At 40.9% G+C, this 25216-nt stretch overlaps 2 protein-coding genes and 1 pseudogene across 7 annotated transcripts in view; 1 reads left to right on the forward strand and 2 right to left on the reverse strand.

The window, feature by feature from the left end:
- Nucleotides 1-25216, forward strand: part of OPRM1 (opioid receptor mu 1) — a 147238-nt gene that overhangs the window by 71111 nt on the left and 50911 nt on the right. The window lies entirely within an intron of this gene.
- LOC120611468 (uncharacterized) lies at nucleotides 2401-2519 on the reverse strand (annotated as a pseudogene).
- The window catches only part of IPCEF1 (interaction protein for cytohesin exchange factors 1), a 129855-nt gene continuing 114365 nt past the window's right edge, over nucleotides 9727-25216 (reverse strand). For all 6 annotated transcript variants that reach the window (XM_039873848.1, XM_039873849.1, XM_039873847.1 and 3 more), the window contains 2 exons: nucleotides 22264-22457; nucleotides 9727-14572 (listed from right to left, as the gene is read on the reverse strand). In XM_039873848.1, coding sequence (XP_039729782.1) covers nucleotides 14366-14572; nucleotides 22264-22457 — 401 coding nt within the window. In that variant the 3' untranslated portion in view covers nucleotides 9727-14365. The remainder of the gene's footprint in view (nucleotides 14573-22263; nucleotides 22458-25216) is intronic.

Here is a 25216-nt window from a genome sequence, read left to right on the forward strand (position 1 = left end):
TTTAAACAATTATTCACTCTTGGAAATACCTTCATGAGAGATAATGAATTCAGATGAGAAATTACCGACATGGGTGAAACATAGAAATAAGAAAAGATGTTTTCAAATGGTAGGAAGGATAGTTTTACATTATCCACTTCACTCTTTTCCCAAACATGAGCAATGCCGCACAGAGATACCCTACACATGGAGGAAGGAGAGTAAAGTAAACAACAATCCTGACCATGGACCCAAGTACCAGGCCCATCCCAGTGAACCCTGGTTCCAGGACAGCCCCACAGCTCCAGGCTCCAAGCTGGTGCCTGCAGTCCAGGCTCCAGGACTACCCTTGAGCTAAAATGATCTCCATAGTGCTAGGCCAGCACTGATGGCCTCCAATCCAAACTTGTAGTCCCAGGATCCAGTGGAATTAGAGTCCAGAGCCACCCAAATGGACTTTTGTGCTGTGCCAGCCCCTTATCACTTGCCCAAGCATTAGGTTAGCCCTCATGGACCCAGGCTCCAGGCTCACCCTCATGGACGAGGCATTATATAATAACAAAAGAGTCAATTCATCAAGAAGACATAAAAACTATAAATAAATGTACCCAATCCTAGAACACCTTAATATATAAAGCAAATATTAACAGAATTGAAGGGAGAAATAGACAGCAATACAATAATAGTATGGGGACTTCAATACTCAACTTTCAACAATGGATAGATCATTCAGACAGAAAATTAAGAGAGGAGAGTTCCGGTCAAGATGGCAGAGTAGGGAAACACTGAGCATGCCTCCTCCCATGACAGCATTAACATTGCAACTAAATTATGGAACAGTCAACTTGGAGAACCATCTGAAGACTAGTTGACCAGAACTCCTATAACTAAAGATATAAAGTAGATGCCACATTGAGACTTATAGGAGAGGTGGAGACACAAAGCAGGTTGGTTCTACACCTGTGTGCATCAGCACTGAAGGTCTCCCTGAAAAAGTGAGGGCTCCAACCCCGCACCAGCGCTCCAAGCCCAGAATTCCAGTGCCTGAAAGAGGAGTCTCCACAAAATCTGGCTGTAAAAATCAGTGGGGATTCCAACTAACCCAGTAAGATGGAAGACAGCTGAAAACACAGATGACCCCTTAAAGGACCGGCACACAGACGCACTGGCTCTCAGGCACTCACCTTGGGCTCCAGCGAAGGTGAAGGGACAGCACCTCGGGAAGTTCCAGAGACATACAGGAAAAGATTGAGTTATGTAGCTTCAAGACGAGGGCTGGAGGAACAGTGGCCACTGCCATTTTGTTGAGCCCTCCTCCTGTGCAGCCTGCAGGTGGGCGCCATCTTCCTTGTATTGAGCCCTCCCCCTACACGGCCAAATCTGAATCCACATTGGCCAGTGAGATCCACGTTCCACCCCGTGACTCCCTGAGACACCGCCCCACCCAAATGGCAAATCACCTGTGGCAATTTCATTGCGGGACAACCAGCCCCATCCCACACTCCCAGCAAGAGGTTCTTTTTGACAGTAATTAACAGGCCTCAGCTCCAGCACCTAGGAGACACTTTCGGTGGTGGGCAACCAGCCCTGGCCCAAGATGCAGTATTTCCTGAACAAATCTCAGAGGTCTGCAGGCCCCAGACAGACAGCAGCTGGCCTCAGTATGATCTGAGACTTTTGCAAGTGGCCATAGGCTCAGCACTGGCAACAAATCTGAGTTTGCACTAACCTGGGAAATACCACTTGTCCCTTGACTTCCTGGAAATCCACCCCATCCAACTCACACACCCCAAGGTTCTTTCAGCTGCTGACACTTCCCAGCAGTCAGCAGGCAGCCTCAGGCCTGGAGGTGCCCTGGGACTTTTGCTGAGCTGCCCCAGGCCAGGTGTTCCTGGCAGCCAGCCTTGGTTTGCCATATGGACTCTCCCACATGCCTTCAGGTCCAGCACAGGCAGGGACCAACCACAGATAGCTTTGTGGCTTCTACCAGTTAGCCCTGGGTAAGAAAAAGAAATAAAAGGCATTCAAATTGGAAAGAACAAAAGTGAAATAGCCTCTGTTTGCAGATGACATGATTTTATAGGCAAAAAATTCTAAAGACTCCACCAAAAAACTATTAGAACTAATGAATGAAATCACTAAAATTGCAGGATATGACATTGAAAAATCAGTAGCATTCACAGCATATGCTAACAATAAATTATCTGTAAAAGAAATTAAGAAAATAATCCCATTTACAATAATATCAGAACAATAAAATACTTAGGAATAAATCTAACCCAGAAGGTAAAAGATCTGTACTTAAAACTCTAAAATATATTTTTTTTCTTTTTTTTAGGCGAGGCAACCCATGGTTGACCTCACAGATTGCAAGGATCTTGCCAGTTTACAATCCCTTATTTTTTTATTATTATTTTTTTATGCCTACAGCACCTGGTCTTCCTAGGTGGTCTCCCATCCAAGTACTAAACAGACCTCACCCTGCTTAGCTTCCAAGATCAGACGGGATCGAGCTTATTCACGGTAGGATGGCTGTAGACTTAAAACTATAAAATATTAATGAAAGAAATTAAAGGCACAAATAAATAGAATATATCCCGTGTTCATGGATTAGAAAAATTAGTATCGTTAATATGTCCAGACTACCTAAAGCTAACTACAGATTCAATGCAATCCCTTTCGAGATTCCAATGACATTTTCCACAGAAACATAAAAAACAATACTAAATGTTATATGCAATTACAAAAGATCCTGACGAGTCAAAGCAATCTTGAGCGAAAAAGAACAAAGCTGGGGACATCACACTACCTGATATGTATTGGGCGTAAGAATAGACATATAGACCAAGGGAACACAGTAAAGACCCCAGAAATAAATCTATGCATTTAGTGTCAGTTGATCTTCAACAAAGGTGCCAAAAACACACAATGGGGAAAGGGTAGTCTTTTCAATAAAGGGTGTTTGGAGAACTGGATATATGCATGAAGAAGAATGAAACTGGCCCCTTACCTCACACCACAAACACAAATCAACTCGAAATGGATTAAAGACCTCACATAAGACTTGTAACTGCAAAACCAACAACAAAAAAAAACATAGGGAAAAAGCCTCTTGACATTATTAGTCTAAGTGCTGATTCTTGGCTAAGATCCCAAAAGTAAAGCAATTAAAGCAAAAAAAGACAAATAGGATTATATAAAAATTATAAGTTCTGCACAGCAAAAGAAATAATTGAGTGAAGACAAAAACATATGAAATGAGAGAACGTTTTTTGCAAACCTTACTCCTGATAAGGGGTTAATACTGGCAATATTAGGATGAGGCATCTCTCCAAGACAGTGCATTTCTAGAGTGATATTTCTTTAGTGTGGATGTGTAGGTAAAGAAAATCTCACACGATCTACTCTGATCAATAGTTTGTAATGGTGGGTGAATATAAGAGTAGACACTTAAATTCCAGCCAAAGTTTTGGAGGTGTGAAATGGAGAATTTTGTGCATAATGTGTAAAATCGAGATGCGTTATGTGATTACTAATGAATAAATTTGACTTCACTTATGGATTGGATGATACATTCAGGTAATGGATTAGGAATGTGAAGAAAAGAGCCTTTTCATTCTGGGCTCATTCTCAGGACTGACAAACTATTGAGCAAGGAGAAATATAAAATCATCCTCAGTGTGCTATGCTTCCCAGGATGCTGTTATGCAGCATGGAACAAAAGAGTTTTCCAAGTGCAAGAGCCATGCAGAGAGGTGGGTCACGGAAACTGCCCAATGTGGGGATTTTCGTGGGAGTGATGTGTTGAGGAGTGCCCTCGGAGGAGGGGCATGGGCGAGCAGCAAAGGGTTGGAGGAGAAGGCTAACTAGCGAAGTGATCTGGATAGAAACTAGCTCCGATCTGACCTCAAGGGCCACCCTAGAGTACACATTGCATCACAAAGTTGTTCCTATCTTAAGACAAGTGAAATGAACTTTTGTACCCTGTGTAAATGTGTTATTGATCACTGGTTGCTGTGGGAGGGGTGGAGCAGGAGGACAGCTTCTCCAGAGAGACAGCTGTCATTCAGGCAAAGGCCAGTCTTGGAGAAGGAGACAGTTGTGGTTAGAAGCCAACATTTGCCAGGGTTTCTGTCCATCTGCCTGGAATAGGATTTGATCAGTGTACTATTGACATCAAACAGAGTCCCTGTCTTGTGCTATCAGATCCTCTTCATTTTCATATTAAGTTTACTATATAGAGGAACAGTCACAATTTCTGAGCAAGCTTCCAAGAGGCAAGTTAGGGTGATGGACTCTAGTCCCACTCTGTAATTGGTTCTATGGCCTCATGACACATCATCTCCCTCCTCCACCACATAGTCTAGATTCTTTCTGCCTCACTCACACTTCTGCTCTCTGATGCCCCAGACAGACATCTCTGAGCTCTCCGAGCACCTGGTTAGCATACACTTATCAAGCCAGTTGCCACATGGCGCTTTTACAGAGCAAGTTAAAACAGGGCATGAGAATATCAACAGATACTCCAGTGGATTGTTTCTTGCCAAACATATTTTTCCCTCTCCCATCATGTAGCAGCGATCCTATCCCCTAGTAATTATCATGGTCAGTAATCCCTTCCAGTGTGGTAGATCCTTTCAATGACTGCTGGTCTCCAAGCATGAGAAACCCAAAATAACTAGGTGGCAGCTATAGTTTTAGGTTTATTGGGATTCTTACCCTGTCCCAGGTAAAAGCAGGACCCCCAGACCCACAGAGCCTGAAGTTATAGAGATAGGAAACACGAATTCCCAAGTGGATCACTCGGAGTGATGGTGAGCTGGGCTAGCCTTATGTTCACCCCTCGGTTCCACGATCTATGTAATTTAGGCTGTGACAGGGCACCATATAATGACCACTGTGTTTTTAAAAGTACATTATATTCTGAAGGATGGCACTCTAACCTTACAGGGCACCTTCTACCAGCAGGTGCCTCAACTGCACCTTAAAAGGATCTCTCCAAAGTTCTTTCATGCCAGTGGCTTCTGAATCTACAGAACACAATGGAACCACACATGCCCACTGCCTCACTTCCTAGGCCATACAGTGGGCTGCTTGTCTAAAATGAATGTCTTAACTCAGGCTGCTATAACAAAATACCATAAACTGGGTGGCTTATGAACAACAGAAATTTATATCTCACAGTTCTGGAGGCTGGCAATTGAGATCAGGCTGCCGGCATGCTGGGGTTCTGGAGAGAGTCCTCTTTTGGATTGCAGACTCCTGACTTCTTGTTGTATCTTCACATGAAGGAAGGAGAGTAAGCTGGCTCTCCGGCCTCTTATAATGTCACTAATCACATTTGTGAGGACCCCACCTTCATGACATAATTACCGAAGGCCCCACTCCCAAATACCATCACCTTTTGAATTAGACTTCAACATACGACTTTTGGTGGACACAAATGTTTAGTCCATAACAAGCATTGTGTGGGAGTCCATGCATAGACTAGGCATTCTGTGAGCCCTTGAATGGTAGTGCTGGCTGAGCTACTATAGGCAAGAAAGGCAAATCCATATGTGCGTCCTTGTCAATCTTTGTCAGGATGAAACATTGCCTTTTCGCAGATGGCAGGTGTTCAACCCAGTCAACTGGCCAGCAAGTGGCCGCTTGGTCTCTTGAAAGCATGATGCCTGCTTGGGACTCTGCACTGGTTTTTGTTACCAGTGGACAAGACGTCCAGCAGCAGCAGTAGCTTTCGACCTTGGTAAGGAAGCACAGGTTGTGGGCCCATGGTTAGCCTCCATCTCTGCCACCACGATTTCTCTGTGCACTCATTGTGCAAGCCCTGGGGTGGTCAGTGACAGAGGCTGACATCCTCACACATAGGTGAGACTGTCAGTAGCAGTCTAATTTGGGTTTAAAATCATATAACAGTCCAGCCATTAATGAATTAAGTTCAGGCATTTTCTTCCTCTGACAATGAGAAGACCCCCCTGAAGTCAAGGTAATAATGCAGGAAAGCAGCATAGGTGTCTGAGTCATGTGTTTGTGCAATTTTCTTGTGCCTACTCGAGCTGCATGAGCTCAATCTTGGATGTACCACTTCCATTTTACAGTGAATTGCTTCTGGACCACCATAAACTTATGTCTAACACTACCCACTTCCTGATGGTTAGCTCTGGCTGCAAAGTAAGCTGATACCCCACAGGTAAACGCTCTACGATAGTTCGTATCTGCATACCTGGAGCTATTTTTTAATGATGATTTCTTTCTCTGCTACAGATAGGATGGTCTTGGTCCAGAACCCTAGAGATCAATGCTATGACTCTCATACAGGAGATTGTCATAGACTCTATATTGTTTCTTTCTATATTGTATATATCTCTACTACCATGGGATCTAAGTCATATGGCCCAAGCAACAGAACTGCTTGTACCACAGTCCATTCTTGCTGCAGAACTCATTCTTTTTATGGGCCCCGCTCAACACTGGGAGCTTTCCTTGTCATTCAATCAATGAAGTCAGAACAATCTTCCCCAGTATAGAATATGTTGCCTTGAAAACTTGAACATGCCCACCACGCAAGATGCGTCTTCCTTACTGATAGAAGTGCAACACATAATACGTTGTCCTTTGAATGAGATATTCTAGCTTTCTCCAGGAAATTGGACCCCAAATATTTCACATATTTGGCAGGAAACTTTGTAGAATTTATCTTTCATTTTCTGGAGTTCCTATATCTAATTGTAGCCCCCAGAGCACTTGTCACTTCTCATTTATCAAGCTCCTATTGCTTGTTATATGATAACATTGATATAATGGACCAATATGATATTCTATGGAATGTTCAAATGGTCTGGATCACTTCTGACTATACTGTGTCACATAGCAGAGACCTGGGGCAAGATTATAAATGTTATTATCATCTATTGCATATAAATATAAACTGCCTCTGATCCTCTTTCACAATAGACATTGGAAAATAATGCAGTTATCTAGCTGAAGTCTACATACTTGAGGCTGTGATCTGTTCTGGTAAAAATACGTCGAACACGGCATGTATAATTGGGCTTATAACTTGGTTACATTTGCAAGAATCTAGTTCAGGAGCCAAACTGGCAAATTTCATGGGCACAAGTGGGGACCATTACCCTCGTACCTGAAAGTCTTTCAGGGTGACAATGCTCTCTACCATTCCCCTTGGGTATAATATTGGCTTGTATTTACTATCTTTCCTGAAGGAGGCAGCACTTCTATGTGGCCTCTCTTATTATAATAGTTATTACTGGTTAAAGAACCAACATGAACATACTTCCAGCTGCTAAGTATGGCCATTCCAATTATATACTTAAAAACCAGAGGACATGGACCATTTATCTCTTGACATGTATATGCCCCTACCCTATCCGAACACAGGGTAGTTCATAAGATTTGGGGGTGGTTCCTGGAAATCAGTAACAATTTGACCCTGTATCCAATTTCCCTTGGGAAAAAAAAATGTATTTATTGTTGGCTTCTCATGGATCCCATCTCTGGGAACATCATTTTCTATTAGCAGTCTCCAAAGATTCATGGCCAGCACAAGCCCCAGGACGCCATTCTGCTCACCGCCCACTATTTTGTTTGTGACTGTTAAGTGCTGCCATCTGGTCTCAGCCAGTCATTCAACAAGGCCACCCTGGTTGGGGATGGAGAGCATAACCTCCTGGCTAAGTGACTCTTATTTAGCTGAGTACAATTTTATGAAAAAAAAAAAGGGGGGGGGTGATGCTGTTAGCTGCATGAGCTCATTGTAAATGGAGAATAAAAGCTCTGGCCAGGTGAACATATCTGGGCAGGCTTCCACAGCATCCGCAACAGCAACTTTGTCACTAAGATCATAACTGGCTAGATATCTGGGCACCCTGCTCGCCTGGCAATTTTGTCCCTTCCCTCTGGGCAGAACTGCCAAGACGTGCTCAGCAGAAACTTCACTCTCGGCAGAGTATTTATGACTTCCTAAAATATGTGACTGGAAACATTAACAGACCATATGAAGGAATTACCTAGAAATACAGGTGTGTTGGTTTTTTAAAGAGAAAAGACAAAAGTAATGCCCAGATTGTGATTTACAAGAGCTGGGACCTACGGAAATTTTACCCTCCCTCTTTCATGGGAGAGGAGGCTGTGACTCGGCCAAATCCCTCAATCAATTTGACATGGCACAGAGTTTAGGCCTAAATTATCCTTTGCTTACGGTACTTGATTCTCAAAAGTGACTTTCTAGTGCTTTGCCTTTAAATGCAGATATTGTAAAACCTGATCTGATTATTAAAATCGTGGACCTGTTATACTTGTGTAAGTATGATTTTAAAAGCTAGAAAAATTTTTTTGGAGGGGGTTGGTTTTTGTTTGTTTTTTTGCATTTTTTCCTCATAAAGGTGGAATTACCTCTCTTATGGTGATTCATATTTTGAGGAAATCAAATTCAAGTCACATGGTATGACGAAGGACTTTCATGCATGTAGTTAAAACTTGGAAATCTTGAAATTTCTGGGAGATATTGATGGTTCAGGGGGACTAAGCAGGATATTTGAAACGGACTTTTGTGATAGGCAGAATAATGGCCATGTTCTACGCCTTGGAAACTGTGCATATGTCACAGACGGGGATGAAGGGCAAGGGGAATTCAGGTCACAGGTTGAACTCATATTGCCAGTCAGTTGACCTTAAAATAGAGTTTCCTGGATTATCCAGGTGGGCCCAATATAATCATAAGGGTCTTTAAGAGTCTGAGGAAGGCGTGACTAGAGAAGAAAGGTGTAGAGAATTACGACATTGTTGACTTTAAAGATGGAGGAAAGGGGCCAAGAGGTGACCTAGAGCGGGCAAGGAAATATGTTCTCCCCTGGAGCCACCAGAAGGAGCACCATCCTGCTGTCGCCTTGATTTTAGCCCAAGCAAACCTGCATCAGACTTATGACCGCCACACTTATCAGAAAGCATATTTTTTTAAACTACTAAATTCGTGGTCATTTGTTACAGCAGCAATAGGAAACTAATACAAGATTGTTCTAGAAATCAGGAATACACAATACCTATGCCTTTTGCTAATCCCTGTGGTCTAGGATAATTTTTACTGCGTCCGTGTAGGAGTCTTGACATACTTGGTGGCTGCAGGATGGAGAAAAGAGGATGAAGCTCAGCATGTAAAGTGAAAACTGGGGGAGAGAGAGGAAAAAAATAATACGTTGTTTGTGTAGACATTAATGGAGGAGGTATGAATCAAGTTCAAATCCAGGCTAACTTCCTCTAACCAGTGAATCCAAAATAAAGGCAATTTATTATGCTATTTCAATATTTTCTTTGTTCAGTTTTCACAGAAAAATTTTATGCATTTCAAGGAACTTATGAGCCACAGGTTGTAACTTTTATCACCTGTGAATTTTTTTAAATCTCTAAACAAAATGTGGGAATATGCAAGTCAAATTTTATAGACCAATAAAAACATTGAAAAATAGAAATATCTCTACACTAACAAACTTGTAAGCTGAGGACCATTAGAGAAGACCACATCAATTATTGTTGAAATGGATTTCTCAACAGAATTAGATCTTTTATTTAGAAATAAAAACATCAGTAATCTAGAATAAATTATTTTGTGAGTGCCACCAGAGGGCACTATATCCCTTGCAGAAAGAAGATAAAAGCCTGGCCATCAGACACTCTGGATTTTTTTCTTTGAGGACACGTATTATAGGGCAGAAAATGAACACCAACAGTATATTTCCATTTTTTCCATGTCATTTTACTAGATATATTTTACCTTGTTTTTATTTTTATCTTACAAGTCAACCTCAAAAAACATAAAGCAGGAGAAATGAGCCATGACACGTTTTTTTGTTCAGTTTAGTTCAAGAGAGTAGGTGACAGAGAATAAAAGCACAATGAAAGTGAAGGTATCATTTCCGCATTAACATCTTGCCCCCCAAACGCCATGCAGTGCTAAAAGTCACATCTCCAGCATGCAAGCACATTAAAATATACGGTGATTTAAAATTCTGGCTTTTATTATGGGATACTAAGTGTCTCCATGCGGCATGCTTCCCCTTTGGACTTAAGGTAAAGAAATATCAGTACAGAACAGTTAAGTCTCCCTATTGTAAAAAAATGGAAGAACTATTTTTTTTTTTTTTTAATGTAGAATCCATGTCTAACGTTTTCTCTGTGGTCTGTGGTAGTATGCAGAAAAAACGTGCAGAAGAGACTAGGAAATTGCTTCCCGACTCACAGTATAGAAAAACATGTAGCTGTTCCAAATCTTCTTTTTTTTCAGTTATCTATTACAAAAGCCTAGGGGGGCAGTCACCTCACATTTCTAGGACTTGATTTCTCTTATGAAATAATAATGTAAAAAATTGGAAAGGAAATAAATGGAGAAAAACAACCCAATCGAATATCATATTCTATTAGACTGAAGAAGAGATTCAACCTGAAACTTCACTTGGATATGGCAGCTTTTCAATATATAGTGACTTTTGAAATGTCATTCTCTGTACTTAAATTACTCACTAAATCTTCTGTGTGGCTTTATCAAAATATTACCTTTTAATGTCACCTTTCTTTAAAAGACTTAAAAGGGTATTTTCCTTTTACACCTCAGTGTTTGTGATTTAAAGGCTATCTGAGGAAATTATCATGATTACATGAGAAGAAATTGAGAGAGGAAATTAAGAGCCTGACCCCTAAGTCACTAAGCTGGGTCTATGACATCTCTGATACTTTTGGAAAGAAAAACAAAATAAATGCACTCTATTTCTTTAAACATATCTCTTTCATCTATGGATCTTGCATCACCTAACAAACATCATACTTTTCAGGAGGAAGGAAAGGAAGCAGAATAATTAGGTTAAACCCATACTCACAGTCAGCAGGTCACTGCAGGAGGGACAGAAACCTATTAGGCCATGACGGAGGGACTGTGCTCAAGGAAAAGAGGCCTCCTCAGATTTCAAATGGATGACTTTGCAAAAGCCACCCCTTGTGCCCATTTCAGCAGAATGGCACGCACACTCCAAGTCAAACGGCTGGGTCCTAACAGCAACTGCTCAAGGTAAGTTGAGAGGGAGGTACAAGTTCAAGTCCTGGCTGTACCACCATGTGCCTCACTTTTCAGAGTTTGTTTTCTTCTTCCATTAAAAAGAGTAGCGATAATCCACAATCACCCCACAAAGACCACTGGGGAGGTAGAAGGGAGAGCCTGAAACACCAACTTGCAAGCTACAAAGTGCTATGTAAATATAAGGCATTGGTTTCACATTGAAATCTGACTCCGAACACAAACTCTTTCCTAGGCTTCCCGGAGTCTTTGTAATAATATGTTTCATGATTCTTTCTATGCCTTTGATACTATGCTGAGGTTAAAGCAGAAATAAGAATTATTAAAACCAAAATATGCCCTTCAAACGTGGGGCCATCCAATTCAGCATGTGCTGCAATGGACCAACCAGTAAGGGCATCACACCAGACACCAGACTGGGTCTCCAGACCAACGGATAGAGAGAAGTGATCCTCCCCACAAGCCCGAAGAGGAATCCAGTACAAGTCGCAGTCCACAGCCGGTGCCACAGGTTTGGACCTGGTTAGGCTCAGAGATTGTCTACTTCCCTTCTGAGGGGCCGTGGCTCTAGGTCATTCCACAGCCCTCAGACCCCATGTCTACAGGAGTGGGTAGATCACCTGATAAAACGACCCGACCCTAAATCCCTTTGAGATAACTCAAACCCCAGGAATAAACTGCAAGGAAGAGGCCACAGCTGAAGCTGGGAACTCACAGAAGCACCCTCTCCTGCTCAACACAACATAACACAAAGCAAAAGCATCTGCAGAGGGGAAAGAGCTGACGAGAGGGAGGTTTGCGTCTAGGAGAGCAGAGCGCAAAGTTGTGCGGTTCGGTGTACTCTTCATTTGGAGAGATTCTACAAGGAAACTACTTTAACAAAGCAAACACTTCTAGATTCACTTGACTTTGAAAAATAACTGGAAGGCTTAAGTAATCTCTGGACAGATTTTGCCTTTGAGTGGTTCTAAAGGAATTTACACTAAAAAGTCAGTTAAATATGCATTAATAAAAAGCCGAAGGAAAGCATTGAAATGTTATTTATAAGCCCTAGTCAAAAGCTTTCGGAATACTTCAATTTAGGAAAAATCATTTTGAAATTTATAGGTTGGTGTCGCAAACCAGAAAAAAAAGTAAAAGAACATTACATCCTACTCCATTATTATTTCCCCCATTATTCTTTCTCCTTCCCTCAACATTTTTTTTTTTTTTACATTATGAATTCTGTACAATCAACCTTATAACAGCTGCTAAATACAGCAAGAATCAACGATCATTTCTAGAATGCAGAGACAAAAGCACTGGCCTCTGATACAGAAGCTTGCAGGTCCAATCTGAGGACCTGAATCTTTATTTCTCTCCTGTGCCAACAGTCCACTCCCACTGGTGAGGTGCCCTCTTCCATGTGGCCAATGGCCTCATCCAGTACTTTCTATCTGTGTTTGCTGGGCCAAACTGACTTACATGGCCTCTTATCTCACAGAAGCTTATAGTACGACAACTTTCTTCCTTTTTCTTTTTTTTTCTTTCCTAAGTTAAGGTTGTTTTTCGTTTGCAAAGCATTAAAATTTCTTAGTAAAGCTTGAGGAAATATTCAACAACTATTTCCACTTAGTTTGCATACGAAATTCAGAGGGTTATTTCTATTTGAATGTCAAGCCACACTTAGACTCTAAAAGAAAACTGAGTTATGTTGACAATTTGCTAAGGGTAGGGCCAAAATAGGTTTTTGGTGAGTTGTGATTATTCTTATGGTGAGAAATATTCATGATGTTTAGTAAGTGAAGACTTTCATATTGCTTGCCTAGTAAAATTAGTTCTTTTAACAGATCCCAAAATTTCTATTAGTCTGTACACAAAAGACGACATTGATTGTGTTTCATCTGGTTTAGAATTTGTGGGCATAAATAGTGTAAAGCTTAAAGTTTATTTACTAGAAGAGATACTGTGAGATGAAAGTCCTTTTCTAGTTAAAAGAGTGACTTAAAACAGAGAAATCCAAGCCCTCTGGGGCGGGGTCGAGGGAGACACCAGAAAATGAAAGCTTATTATTGCATGCCCCATATTTATCTGAGATTTCCTGAGCATTCCTCAAACATTATAGTGCAACATAATAACTCCAATTAATCAATAATCAATAATATTTCTATTTCTCTCAAGCAAAACATATATCCTTTGAGAATATATACTGAGCAAAACATGTAATAGTATATCATCTTTTAAGACACTAGTAATTTGACCTATAAATATATTTAAATAACAAACATATTATAGATAGCTATTCACATAGAACACAAAATGATACATAAATGTACAAAAATAAAGAAATCGTGTTTTAACTCTTTTGTTGTTTTTTGTTGGATTTGTTTTTTGGGGGGAGTAGAGATATTAAAACAATTCAAATAACAGAATCACCTTGTCATTAAATATCCTGGGGAACCCAGATATGTGTATACTGTGCATAGGCACCGCCCCCAAAGGACAAAAGCAGCGAACATTCCTTCCTGGACATCTTACATCTCATATGATGGTTCCGAAAAGCCTAGAGGAAGTAGAAGCCTCCAAGTGTAATGAGAATAGTCTTCTGTTAGCTGTTCAGTGGAAAGGAAGAATTAATCAGATCCCACCCCCACCTGGGTAAAGTGTGAAACTATCAAGCTGTCCTTTGAGCGAGTGCAAGATAGAATGACTCCTCCCTGCGCTCTCCCACACGTCACTCGCTAGGAAATAACTTCTCAACTCGTGGAAAAAGCGCCACCATTCTGGACCGTTAGCAGGAGATCTCGGTGCCACAAACACGTTTGTCCTGCTCCAGTTGCTGCTGTAGAAAACATTTCTCCACTCAAAAAAAATAATAATAATAATTTGGATAACTCAGCTACTCAACCAGGTAGAATATGTACATTCTTCTTTTGGAAAACTAAATAGTTCTATGAATAAGTATCCCTGGTTAAAAAAAAAAAAAAGTGATCTTTTGTCCACAAAACATCGTAATTCTCTTGAGAGCAAGGAATAGAAGATAGAGTTCTCACATGGCATCTAGAGCCTGGCATACCCGTGAGCTCCCGGCAGGAACACTGAGAACCCTTCGGCTAGACTCAATCACTCCAGTCTTGACGAAGCCCTATGACCAGAAGCAGGAGTCCTGCTGTGATCGGTTCTGGTTCTCGCCCGAGCTGCCTCTTTAGAGAGGGATCTGATGCTTGAGGAACCGGTCTCAGTTTTCCTTTTAAGGAAAAATGTAAGCTCTTGCAGCATCTTGAAGTGTTGCTAGGGGTCAGGAGGGGAGAGAACTCTGGCTTGTTCTCAAATAGAATTTTCGACGGAGGTGGAGGAAGGCGGGCTCTCACGGCCCTGCGGGGGCCCTTCCGGGGCAGCCATGGGGTCCTGCTGCTGGTGATAGATGTCCTGAATCAGCAGAGTGTTCATGACCTTCCACTCCCTGTACTTTGTGGCTGTCAGCTTCGGATCATCCAGCAACTGGTTAATCATGGCTAGGTCATGTTCTTTACACTGTCCAAGTAGAAACAAAAAAGTCGGGGTGTGTTGTGAGTCTCTTAGTTTTAATAAACCACCTTCAGCCCTTTTACAAGTAAATGCACATAGTCAGTCATCATAAAATTATCAAACTGTTTTTACACGTTAATAATGAAATCCCTACAACAACCCTGAATAATATGGCAGGACATCCATTTAAATACGCTAGCCACAAAGAAGTTAAGTATCTTACCCAGCGAAAGAACTAGACCTATAGCCAAGGTCTTCTGCGTTGCTCTTCCCTGATCAATCTGTTATCCCACACCACTAATACATCTATCTCGGTGCGAATATTATTCCTCCTAGAACTCACAATTGTATAATCATCTCATTGCTCATCCAAGCTTCACGAAGTAAAATTGAGACTTATTATTTCCCCTAAGAAATAAGATAATACAAAATATTTCGTGTATTTTTTATTATCTTAAATTTTAATAAATCACACACATTTAATAAATATATAGACCATCTTTTCATTCAAAGACTACTAACTTTCCATGAAAACAGCATGTACTACAATGATACTAATGGAGTAAACAATCTATTCATATTATTTCACCTCGCCTCCTCTGTAAACAATGACGCACATTTCTGAAATGTTGGGCTCAAGTTAGGGGAGTTTTCTGTAGTCAAGAAACAGAATAAAAATAAAATGCAACAGCTTCCTCATTTAAAAAAAAAAAAAAAGAAAAGGATCATTTTGTCCTGACAATTTTACCTCAGATCTTTCTTGTTCCCTCAATCCCTATGACCTTAATCCCGATTTAGGAATATAAGGTCCAATATGCCAACTTGACCTGCTGCCAGAGCCTCCTAAGTGAGTCCCTGCCTCCAGTCCCTGCTTTAAACCCATCCCGCACATGGCAGTGCAGGGGTCCACCAAAAATGGAGGTCCCTTCAGTCATTCCCCTTCCTGTCCAAGGTTCCGTGGACTTGAACTCCATATTGTTGATTCTCCACTTTCTTCTTTCTTTCCACTCTAATAGCGTTGATGCTAATTCACTCCCCCCACCCACCCACAATGCTAGTTCACACCTCCACGATGCTGTGTCACATGAAGAATCTTCCTCATGTGTCTTCACCAGATGAACTCTAATTCCTAAGGTTGCTTTCACATGGAACACTTTCTAATCTTTCTTTAACAGGTTTTACTGGAACTCATAAATCTATACTCACTTCAGGCATTGTGTTGTACAGAAAATCTTCTCTGAACCTCCAAGTTGAACTTAGAAGCTTTTTCAGTACTCTCCTGCCCTCTTAGAATTTACTGGGCTATGCTTAAATATTCATGGACTTGTTATACCAGCAATTCTAAAGCTCCTTAAGGAAGGCGACTGAACATATTGTATTCATCCCTGTATTCTTCACCCCTCACACAGTGCTGAGTGCCAGGTAGGCATTCAACACATATCTATTATTGAGCTAATCTCTCTGCCTACCCCATGGAAGGCATGTGTGTAGCTAAAAATTCACAACCATGCTCACTGGCCACAGTTCCAATTCATGAGCGCTGCCAGTAAGTGGGCTTTCACGACTATCCAGTAAGCATATTTCCTCATCCCTTTCCTCTCTCACTCTTCCAAAGGACTATTTCAGAACTTCTTGTCTTTATCCATATCTTGCTCCCATCCTCCCTCGTAGCTGATGTATTTTTTTGTTTTGAGGAAATTGCAACAATCAGAATACTTCTCCTAAGTTCCTGTTGTCCACTACTTATATCTGCATGAATATATTGCTGCTTTCCTTCCTGTTCATTTGGAGAAAATGTCTGCGCTCCTAGCAAAGACCAGTCTCTCCACTTGTGTACTATCACCCCCTCACACTCAAGAAATTCATTCCAGCATTTCTTCCCTTTTGTGCAACTCATCCATTTCCCATCTCCCCTTGATTCTCCCTTTCCTCATTGTCTCCAAGGTCCCTGTCCCTATTCTTTCACAGACCCATTCCCACTAGTCTTGTGCCCCCCACATTCTACCAAAACTGCTCTTGTGAAGGCCGTCGATGACCTCCATGTTGTTAAATTCAATAATCAATTATTCGTCTTCAACAGCATCTAAAATTGTCGATGACTCTTTTTTGAACACGTTCATCATGTGGCTTCTGTGACGCATTCTCCTGAGTTTCCTCATCCCACGACGGCCACTTATTCTCAGTCTTCTTCACAGGCTCCTCCATGTGGCCCAGTCTCTGTAACACTGGGACACCCCAGAGCTCCAGCCTTTAGCCTCCTCTCTGTTCTGGCTACATTCATGCTCTTGGTAATCTCATGGAATCTCTGCCACTCTCCCTGTATACTGAGAGGGTCACAAATGAACTTGTTTATCTAAACTTCCTCTTCAGCAGCTCCATCTGGACACCTAACAGGCATCTCAAATATACCATGTCTAAAATGTCCAAAACTAAGTTTCTGTTGTTCTCTACATGCCCTCCCCAGCCCCCATATGAAATGAGGCACCATATGAAATGATCCCCCTTTGCCCCTCTGCTCACCCCACCCCCACCCCCATTGCTGTTGCCTCAGCCATACTGACCTCTGCTTGCAGCAAACTTGTTGGAGTAACCCCCCAATCCTCCCCGAGGAGGTTGTATGTTCGCACACCTGGAACATTCTACTTCAGATAGCCTGCCTCAAGGCTCATTCTCTTTCCTTTTGCAGATTTTACTCAAATTACATCTTTCAAAGAGGATTTCATCTCTACCCTAATTAAAACTCAATCCCTCAGCATTCTTTTTCCCCCTTCTCTTCTATCATCTAGCAAATCTATCATTACTTAGCATACTAAGTATACTAAATATTTTGTTTATTTTTTCCTTTACCTAAATGTAAGCTTCACGAGGGCAGGTAATTTCATCTGATATACCCACTGCCACATACCCAAGTACCTGAAAAAATGACTGACGCATGGTAGACGCGGGTCTACTCGTTGAAGAAAATAAGAACATGAAATAAGAAATGAATGAATGAACGAATTATCTATTTGCTTTTTAATTTCTTTTGCATCATGAACCCTATTTAGAGTCTGAGGAAATCCTCTTCATAAACAAATAAAAATGTTATATATATATATGTAATATATATCTAGATATCTATCTATCCATCTATTTAGGTACAGACATTTGCATATAACTTTAGGGATTCTAGAATTGGCAACATGTATCTCATCCAAATCAGGTATCTGGTCATAAGTGATCACAAATATTAATGGCACACAAACGTATTGTTTGTACTCTATAGTTAGCTTTAACTTACATTTTGTTTGGGGTGTTTTGTTACGTTTTCTTTTTTTCTTCTTTTCTTATTTCTAAATTGGTCAGAATAATATGTATTTCGAAGGAAATATATCCATATACAGTAGTCTGAATGATGAGATTTATAATTTTGAATCGAGAGAGCAAGAATGTGTTATAGATGGAGAGCAAAGGATACATTTGGATCTCAAGAAACCCAAGTAAGAAAACAAGTAGGAAAATAACTTAAAAAAGGATAACAGGTAGGCTGACCAGGACCTAGAAGCAGAGGAAAGGAGGTTAGACAGGTAACCAGGAAGGATTGTTGGTAGAAAGTCAAGCTGGGCCCAGAGAATTTTCTTTCTTCTCTCTGAGTTCTCAACATCTACCTTTCAAAAACTAGTATTTTCAAAATCATAGTAATAATAATAATAATAATAATAATAATAAAGCTTTCATGCTTTATCACCATAGTGCTATTCATATGAAATTATTTAAGAATTTTTACTTTGTTCTTAAGAAATTCTGGCATCTGCTCAGAGCAAGATTCTAATATTTTATTGAAATAACTAAGATGTTTGCGGATTAACAAAATTTGGAAAATCGATTTTTTTAAGGCAAAATTGAACTAACTACCCCTCTAAATCTAATAAAAGATCTTAGAAAAGGGTCTGTTCCACTTTAGGCTAACACTTCACACATGGTTTGAGCTCTAAACAATTCAAATTTCTTACCATTTGGCACAAGTCTGTGTTAATTCTTTCATGATTAAAAGAAAAGAACTGTAAGCGTGAATCAAGAGAAAGGAAATTCATAAGAGAACAGAACCTCTCAGCTCCCCCTAGACCCAGCACCCTGGGGTCAGCAGCATCACCCGCCAGCCCTGCTCTCCCTGTGGTGCAGGAGGCTCGCCGAATGCTTGGAATCACTTTTACAAAGTCCTCCTGACTTTCCGGCGGGCAGACAGAGCTTAGTAGGGCTTCCAAAAAATACCATGAAAGAGAGAATGCTATCCTTTTATATTTTCACTCCAAATATGCAGTACGTGGCTTGACCCAAGACCTCAGCACCGGAAATGTGCTCTACCAAAGCAACTGGGAGAAAGAGGGTTTGTTCCTCGACAAAGGCCAGGGAAGCCCTGAAAGTTTTAGGCGGACCCATGAATCATTCATTCTAAAATAAAGGCAGACTTAGCCAAAAGTTAATGGATGCTGCACTATCAGAAATTCCTAAAGATCTACACTTTGAGGATGACATGACAGTTTGCTCGACTTCCTAGAAGAATTTCCACAAAGAGCATTTGTCTCAATACAGTCCCAGTGTGGGAATAGTTCTTTATTGATGGACTGTGTTCTTCGCTAATATAAACATTATTGTTAAAACGGTTTCCTTGTTTCTGCATTAAACTCTGTTGTCTTTGCGGGCCCACACTCCAGCTTTGAAGTATTTTTTAAATAAATATTGATATCGCAATGTAACACGCTTTAAGCATATATAATAAGATTTGTGCTTGATAAATCATCACAAAGTAAACACCTCTCTGTAACCACCACCAAGGACAAAAAAGGACCCTTACCCAGCCTCTCAGAAGCTGTCCCTGGGGACAGCCATATCCTCCTGTCCTCCACAAAGGCAATCACCATCCTGACTGCTTTGAATTTTAAAAACTATTAAAATTAAATTATTAAATTAAAGGTAGTTAAAATAATTCTTATAGTCTTTCGACATGAATAAACAGACATGTACCAAATAACCTCCCTGCAACATATAGGTTAATGTGCTTTTTTTTTTTCCAGTAAAGCCCATTTCCACATCACCATGTTTTCCTTCCTTCTGATGAGGTTCACGGGCCCACATGACATCGCTGACGGTCCAGCAGCCCCAGCATCACACCTTTGTGAGACCTAGGGGATCTGTGGAAGGGGCTTCTTTCAGGAACGAAGAGAGACAGCAGCTCTTCCCCAGGGTGTGGCCCCCTGTGTCCCTTGCTCCCTGGTACTCCTGCCCTTGGGAAATCCTTCTCTGCGAATACAAGTCGACCTAGCGACTTGCTTCTAATGAATAGGATACTGTAAATGTAACGTGATGTCGCAACCGCGACTGGGGTGGAATCCGTCTTGCTCGCTCGCTCGCTTTGTCTTACTCACTCTCAGGGAAGCCGGCTTCCATTCTCGGAGCTGCCCCAGGAAGAGGCTCACAGGAACTGGACTTGCACCAACAGAAGCAAACAACGGAGACCCTCAGTCCAGCAACCTGCAAGGAACTGAATCCTGACAACGCCTGCGTGAGAGCGCCTGGAAGTACATCTTCAGCCAGGGGAGGGATGCGCAGCTCGGGCTGACGCCTGCATTACAGCCCTGCGGGAGACCTGGGGGCGGGAAGCACCTAACCAAACTGCGCCCAGGTTCCTGACCGGCAGACACTGCGGAATAGTCAGTGTTTATTGTTTGTAGTTGCTAAGTTTGGGATATTTTGTTACCTGGCAATAGATAATTAATACCCGGTGAGAAAAGAAAGAGCTGAATTCAATTCCACGGTCACAGTGCATGGAAAGGAAGAGGTCCAGAGAACAAACAACATGAGCTGGTAGAAACTTTGAATTCTTTGTGCCAACCTGGCCTCCCAGCGGCCAGGCCAGGGCACGGTCCTCTGATGGCCTAGAACCCTGAGACTGTTCTGTGGAAAGCCTAGAACACAATTATTCTCTATCTAGAAATGGCCTGCCCTGCCTACCCCCTGATAAGCCTCCATTTCCTGTTTCTCCCAACGCGGACTACAGCACACTGTCCACTGATGCACGTGTACCCGGGCCAGGTCTGCTTCCTCGAATGCCCTTCCTTCTTACCCAGAGATTCCTCTCCTCTTACTCATCCGCCAGTTGTCAGCACCTCCATGGCACTGGCCCTAATGGCCTCAGGTGAGCAGCCGCTTTCCTCCATGAAACTACCAAAGCGACCCCGAGCCTGTACCGACTACCACACCCATCACAGTGCATTCTGTTTTCCTCTAGGTTCCCATTGTCGATGGGGGTCCACTCAATGGTTCCAGCACCCTAGAATAGGGCCTGGTACATAGTAAGATTCAGGAAATATTTGTTCAATAAAAAAGATACTCACTTATATCAGTCATCACGAATAAGAGTAACATCCCAAGATACTGTGGCATATTTCATTGAAAGACCAAATAAGGGTAAAGAGGGTCAAATATTTGGTGATGGAAGGAAATTTAACTTTAGATGGTGAACACACAATGCGACATACATATGATGTATTGTTGAATTGTACACTTGCAACTTATTTGATTTTATTAACTAATGTCACCCCAATGGATTTAATAAAATAAATAAACATAAAAAGGAAAGACCAGAAATATTTATGAATTCTGTACATACTGTGAAATGTAGTATATTGCCTTTGAAACAAGTGCTAGTGCTGTTTTTCCATCATTAAATGTAAGGAAATTTCTCCGCATTTGGATTTTCTTTGTATAATTAAAAAACCCCTTTGCCTTTCATTTTTCAGCCTCATTTTTGCAGCCTTGTAGGGTGCTTAGGTCTTCCATTGACTAACCGGGACATCTAAGAGTCACTTAGCCATGGCTTTGTAGCCTTGCTGATATTTATTCCTGGAAAGAGACTCAAATTCTTGATGCAAAAGGACAATGTACAAACCAGAATTAAATCGCAGGATCTATCAAGGCTTTTCAGAATCTATAAATCTTCTGCTAATTCAGGACTATTTTGTAAAGTATTGTGACCTCCTCCTGTTCATGCTACAATCTAAATGTGAAAGCAGGATGCTTTTGTTATAAAGAAACATTTTAGTTAGAGGAGGCCCCGAAAGTAGCTTCAGTACATCCTGTCCACTGCCCTTCAGTTCCTATTGTGAAAATATCTGCTGATCTATTACCACAAAGTATGTATTTTCCACTGCCTGGCTCTCATGGTGCATCTTGGCCACAGGGCCTACAGCTGGGCGTCACTGAGGTTTTGCTGTATTTGAAATCTAAAGAATTTCTTCTGAATATAGTACAGAACAACACCCTCTGATAAATCAGGTGAAATCTCAAGATCTTATTAATATTACTGTTCATTCTCATGAGGTGACAATCTTAAGCTCTCACCAACATCGACCATATCAGGTAAAAGTGTACAAAAAACAAATTATACATGGGCCTTCCCTTCTAGGAGACTAACATTTGAAATTTGACACGAGAGCAAGGCCTATTGTAGACAAGTGCATTGGTGCTACTGCGAGAATGTTCTAGGGCTTTAAGAACATCAAGATTCATTTCACCCCCACAGAGACTGGATTTGCTTTTACTGCCTTCCCCTCCATGAATTCGTGGTTGGCAGGAATCTCTCTGCAGAACTAGCTACTCCTTGCCCCACATCCACAGAGTTTATCCACAGTTTGAATTTTTTTTTTTTTTTTTTTTACCTTTAATGTGCTATTCAAGGTTCGGATTTTGTGGAGTTTCTCATTTATGGACGGATTTTTGCACCGTTTCACGAAGGACTTTCTCAACTCCTTTTTGGTTGAAGGTCGTCGGTCCCCAAGAGGAGATAGGCTAGCTTGCTCTAATGATTTGTAGAGCTTCTCCATTTCATCATCTTCAGGCGCTTTTGTTTCTTCTATTAAAATAAAAAAAAAAAGCAATAACAATAAACCCACTTAAAGTCCAGGTGAGAGCATTAGACACTGTAGTCCTAAAACAAGGCCCTGCTGACACTTTGATCTCAGACTTCCAGAACTGTGAGACAATGAATTTTTGTTGACTAAGCCACTCAGTGTTTGGCACTTTGTTACAACAGAGCCATGTTCCTTCTGAAAGCACTAAAAAATGATCTGTTCCAGGCCTCTCTCCTAGCTTCTGGTAGCTCCTTGGTTTATGGTAGCGTAACTCCAATCGTCAGATGTTGTTTTTCCTGTGCGCATGTCTCTGTCCAAATATCCCCCTTTTATAAAAGAATACCAGTCATACCAGTTTAGGGCTCACTCTACTGACCTCATCTTAACTAATTATACCTGCAACTATTCAATTTCTAATAAGGTTATATTCTGAGGTACTGGGAGTTAGGACTTCAGCATAGGAATTTTTGAAGAACGCAACTGAACCACAATAGTCCACCATCCAGCCTGCCAAAATTCATGTCTTTCTCACATGCAAAATACATTCACACCATCCCAACATCTCCAAAAGTCTTAATCCATTCCAATATCAGCTCTAAGTCCAAAATCTAATCCAAATATCATCTAAATCTGGTATTGGTGAGACTCAGGGAATGATTCATCTTATGGCAAAATTCCTCTCCATCTGTAAATCTGTGAAAACAAATAAGTTATCTGCTTCTAAAATACAGTGATGGACAGGCAAACCCAAACAAATTAATACACACCCTCAAGCTTGAGAACCACTGCCCCTGACTTTCTAATGTCCTTCATAGAGCTGTTCTTTGGGAGATAGAAACTGCCTGTGGTCTGTGGCTTTGAGTGGATCATGATCATTCCTCACACTACTTCTATTCCCCTTCCTGACCGTGCCTCGCCAGCCTCGGCCCAAGTACTTTCACTGAAGCGACTCTACCCAAGATCCAGGAGACCGCATATGCTAGGCTGATCCAATAGCAGTTCCATCATACAGGCCACAGTCACTTATTTAGGAATGAGCATGGGTTTCAGATCAGGCTAATTTGGGCCAAGGACTTCAGTTCCAAGACTTTAGGATAACAGAGAAGCAATCTCTCTTCTTTCCTAAACTGAGTGGTATCATGATGTGAGCTGGAAGATGCCAGGAATCATCCTAAGAATAGTGAGAATGGAGCCAATACATCGGACAGAGCTGAGACATGCATCTTGCTGATAGCACTGGAGTTCTCTCAGCTTATGGGATCCAAAATATTGCCTTTGGTAAGATGCTCTGGGGTGGTTTAAGTCACATGCAATTGGAAGGGCCTCAGATGACACAGAAGGTTACCCAAAGAAAATCTTCATCTCTTGATTGCTTTAATTTCTCACTAAGAACTGCAGCCCTTTATTCCTTCATTCCGTGAAGATAATCTTGGAAAAGATACACACTGAGATTTCTTTTTCCACCACATACTCCTTAGTGTCTGTGCATTTCACTTTCTGTCCTGAAAACAAGCTTGATAGAGGACCATACAAAAATATGGCATTAGGATGCACTAAAAATGGGCCTCTCCAAACAGTAGAGAAAAGCATGCACTAGTAGGCTAGGAGCATCAAAATCAAGCAAATTTCACTTACTTTACAGTTTACTTTTGTAAGATTAGAAATCTTTAAGTAATGATTAGTTTTCCTTCATTTACTGCCAAGAAGTCACAATAGGTATGCCCAATACTCTTTCATTAAATGGAAAGCAAAGATGTCAGACTAACTTTGCAACTGACTTGAAGTATTGGTCAGTAAACTTTTCTCTCTACCAAAAATATCAAAAAAAAGAGTGAAAATATTCCAAACTACATTTGAAAAACAATTAGACTTTTTCACTCAGGCTGTGTGCAGATATCAATAGTGGGGTTTTGTCAATAAGCACATTAAAAAATGTTCAACATCACTAGTCATCAGAGAAATGCAAACCAAAACCACAATGAGATACTACTTCACACCTATCAAGTTGGCTAAAATCAAAAAGACAGAAAATAATAAGTGTGGATGAAGATATGAAGAAACTGGAACCTTTATACATTGTTGGTGGCAATGTAAAATGGAGCTGCCACTTTAGAAAACAGTTTGGCAATTGCTCAAAATGCTAAACATAAAGCTATTTTACTACCCAGCAATCCTACTCCTAAGTATATATTCAAGAGAATTAAAAACTTGTATGCGAATGTTCATAGCAGCATTATTCACATAGACAAAAGTCTGGAGCAGTCTAAATGTTCATCAACTGATGAATTGATAAACAAGATGTAGCATATGCACACAATGAAATATTATTCATTAATTTAAAGAAATCAAGTACTGGACATACTACAACATTCATTAACCTTGAAAACATTGTGCTAAGTAAAAGAAGCCAATCACAGAAGACCACATATATGAGCCCATTTATATGAAATGTCCAGAACAGGAAAATCTATAGAGACGAAGAATAGATTACTGGTTGACTTAGAAGAAGAATGGGGAATGACAGCTAAAGCATATGAATTTTGTTTTGTGTGTGTGTGTGTGTGTGTGTGTGTGTGTGTGTGTCTTGTATGCTTGCACTATTAATTCTTAAATGTTCTCAAATTAGATTGTGGCAATAGCTGAACAACTCCATGAAGATACTGAGACCACCGAACTGTACGTACATTTTTATAATTGAGTTTTATGGTATATGAATTCTATCTCAAGCTGTAAAAAAAAACAACCGAACAAACAAACAAAC

Source organism: Pteropus medius, unplaced genomic scaffold (assembly GCF_902729225.1).
Source record: "Pteropus medius unplaced genomic scaffold, Ma_sr-lr_union100, whole genome shotgun sequence".
NCBI classification, from domain to species: Eukaryota; Metazoa; Chordata; class Mammalia; order Chiroptera; family Pteropodidae; genus Pteropus; species Pteropus medius.